We start from the raw sequence: 1,713 nt of genomic DNA on the forward strand, positions 1-1,713 counted from the left end.
ATTAAATTGGTACTTTTGCTAAGGACTCTTTTTTAAACAGTAGACTGATGTTCACTACAGACATAAATAGTACTTGGCCTTATTCTCCTTCTGGTCCTTCCAGGCACTTTGGGGAGGATCTTGAAAGTTTTGGGCATGAACTCCATGCATGCTTCTCTAAACTTTTTAATCCGCCAACAGTATATAATGGGGTTAAAGACGGTCTTCAGGTAACTCAGCCAGAGCACACAAGTACTGATGACATAAAAGGATGGGCTGTAGTAGAAACGACGACTGAACACAGAGAGCAAGCTCACCACTGTGTGGGGCAGCCAGCAGATAGAGAAACCGATGAAAAGGATCAGAATGGTGGTGAACGCTCTGGTTTTGAAACTCATGTCTACATTCATCTGTTGGGGCCGCTGCAAGCCCATGAGGCCTAGTTTGCTGACTTGGCTCAGGCACAAGCTGTCTGCGTGGTTGTGAATTCGCACTGCGTTGCGGCGCACCGTGTTGAGGATACAGAGGTAGGAGTAAAGCATGACACTGAAAGGGATGAAGAAAACTGCCACCACCAGCAGAACAGCATAGGCCCTGTCTGCAGGGGACTCTGTATAACCCAAAACGCACTGGGGAGCCCGGGTTGGCACATCCACAACAGTGCTGCCCACCACTGATGGGAAAGCGATGCAAAACGAGAGTAGCCAAGAAACGGTGATCATTATTTTGGCACGGTATGGGTTGAGTTTGTCTTGTCGCTGAACGATGATTAAGAAGCGGTCAAGACTGATGATTAAGAGTATCGAAACTCCTTCCAGGACAAAGAACCAGTAGAGCATTGCTGATATCTTACAGAAATAGACTCCAAATTGCCAGTCGACGGTAATAATGCTAACAACGGTGAAAGGCATACAAAGGAGGGAAAGCATTATGTCAGAAAAGGCAAGGGTTGCCAAAAGCAGATTGATGGCAGACCGCATGGCTGGTTTCTGGTAGACTATCAGACAGACTATAGAATTGCCCAAGAAACTGATGGCAACCATACCTATCATGACTGCTGCCAACAATATCCTTAGATGAATGGGCAGAGTTGTATATCCGACAACTGAGAGGCTTGACGTATTGGAGTCTTGCAGCTCACCAGCCACCAGTAAACTGCTGTTGCAAGCAGCCATTTTAAAGGCGGCGAGTATTTAACAGCAGTGAGTTATCACGATGAGAGAGTACCAATGTTCAAATGCATAGTGATTCATTCCAGTACATATTTTTACATAAAGGGCACCTAGCATTCTGTTGGATGGTTTTGAGGCTGTGCAGTGCATCTTTAAGCAAGTCATGTTGGGTATTGTACCTGAAAAAAACAAAAAAACAATGGGATAATTAAAACAAGCATATAAATACCATTTATCCCTCCCCGTAAATAAGAAATTACAGCTATCAGTATGAGAGTTTATATATGGCATTGATACCCTGTGCTGCTGCAAGTAGTAGCAGGGTGATGGCAGCTTACTTCATAGTGTGACAGCATATACAAAGAGGTAGACTTAAGTAATGATGACATGGTTAATCCAACAATGGGGTCAATTCAATTGATCTCAACCACAGTAGATACAAGTACCGACAGATTTTTTATATCAGCCCATTTGGATTTTTTAAATGAAATCAGTTTAAATAAATATAATATATCTAATTGTAACTGTCTTTTAATAAAATGCTCAGAAGCCTAAACTATTG

The 1,713-nt window shown here is 42.8% G+C and overlaps 1 protein-coding gene across 1 annotated transcript in view; it reads right to left on the reverse strand.

Moving 5' to 3' along the window:
- gpr45 (G protein-coupled receptor 45) overlaps nt 1–1,320 on the reverse strand; it is a 1,433-nt gene extending 113 nt beyond the window's left edge. The window contains exon 1 of the mRNA XM_041258573.1: nt 1–1,320. This exon is cut by the window's left edge and continues 113 nt beyond it. Within this exon, the coding sequence (XP_041114507.1) occupies nt 33–1,154 (1,122 nt within the window). The 5' untranslated portion in view covers nt 1,155–1,320 and the 3' untranslated portion in view covers nt 1–32.
- Between the last annotated feature and the right edge of the window lie 393 nt (nt 1,321–1,713).

Source organism: Polyodon spathula, chromosome 9 (assembly GCF_017654505.1).
Source record: "Polyodon spathula isolate WHYD16114869_AA chromosome 9, ASM1765450v1, whole genome shotgun sequence".
In the NCBI taxonomy this organism is placed as follows: Eukaryota; Metazoa; Chordata; class Actinopteri; order Acipenseriformes; family Polyodontidae; genus Polyodon; species Polyodon spathula.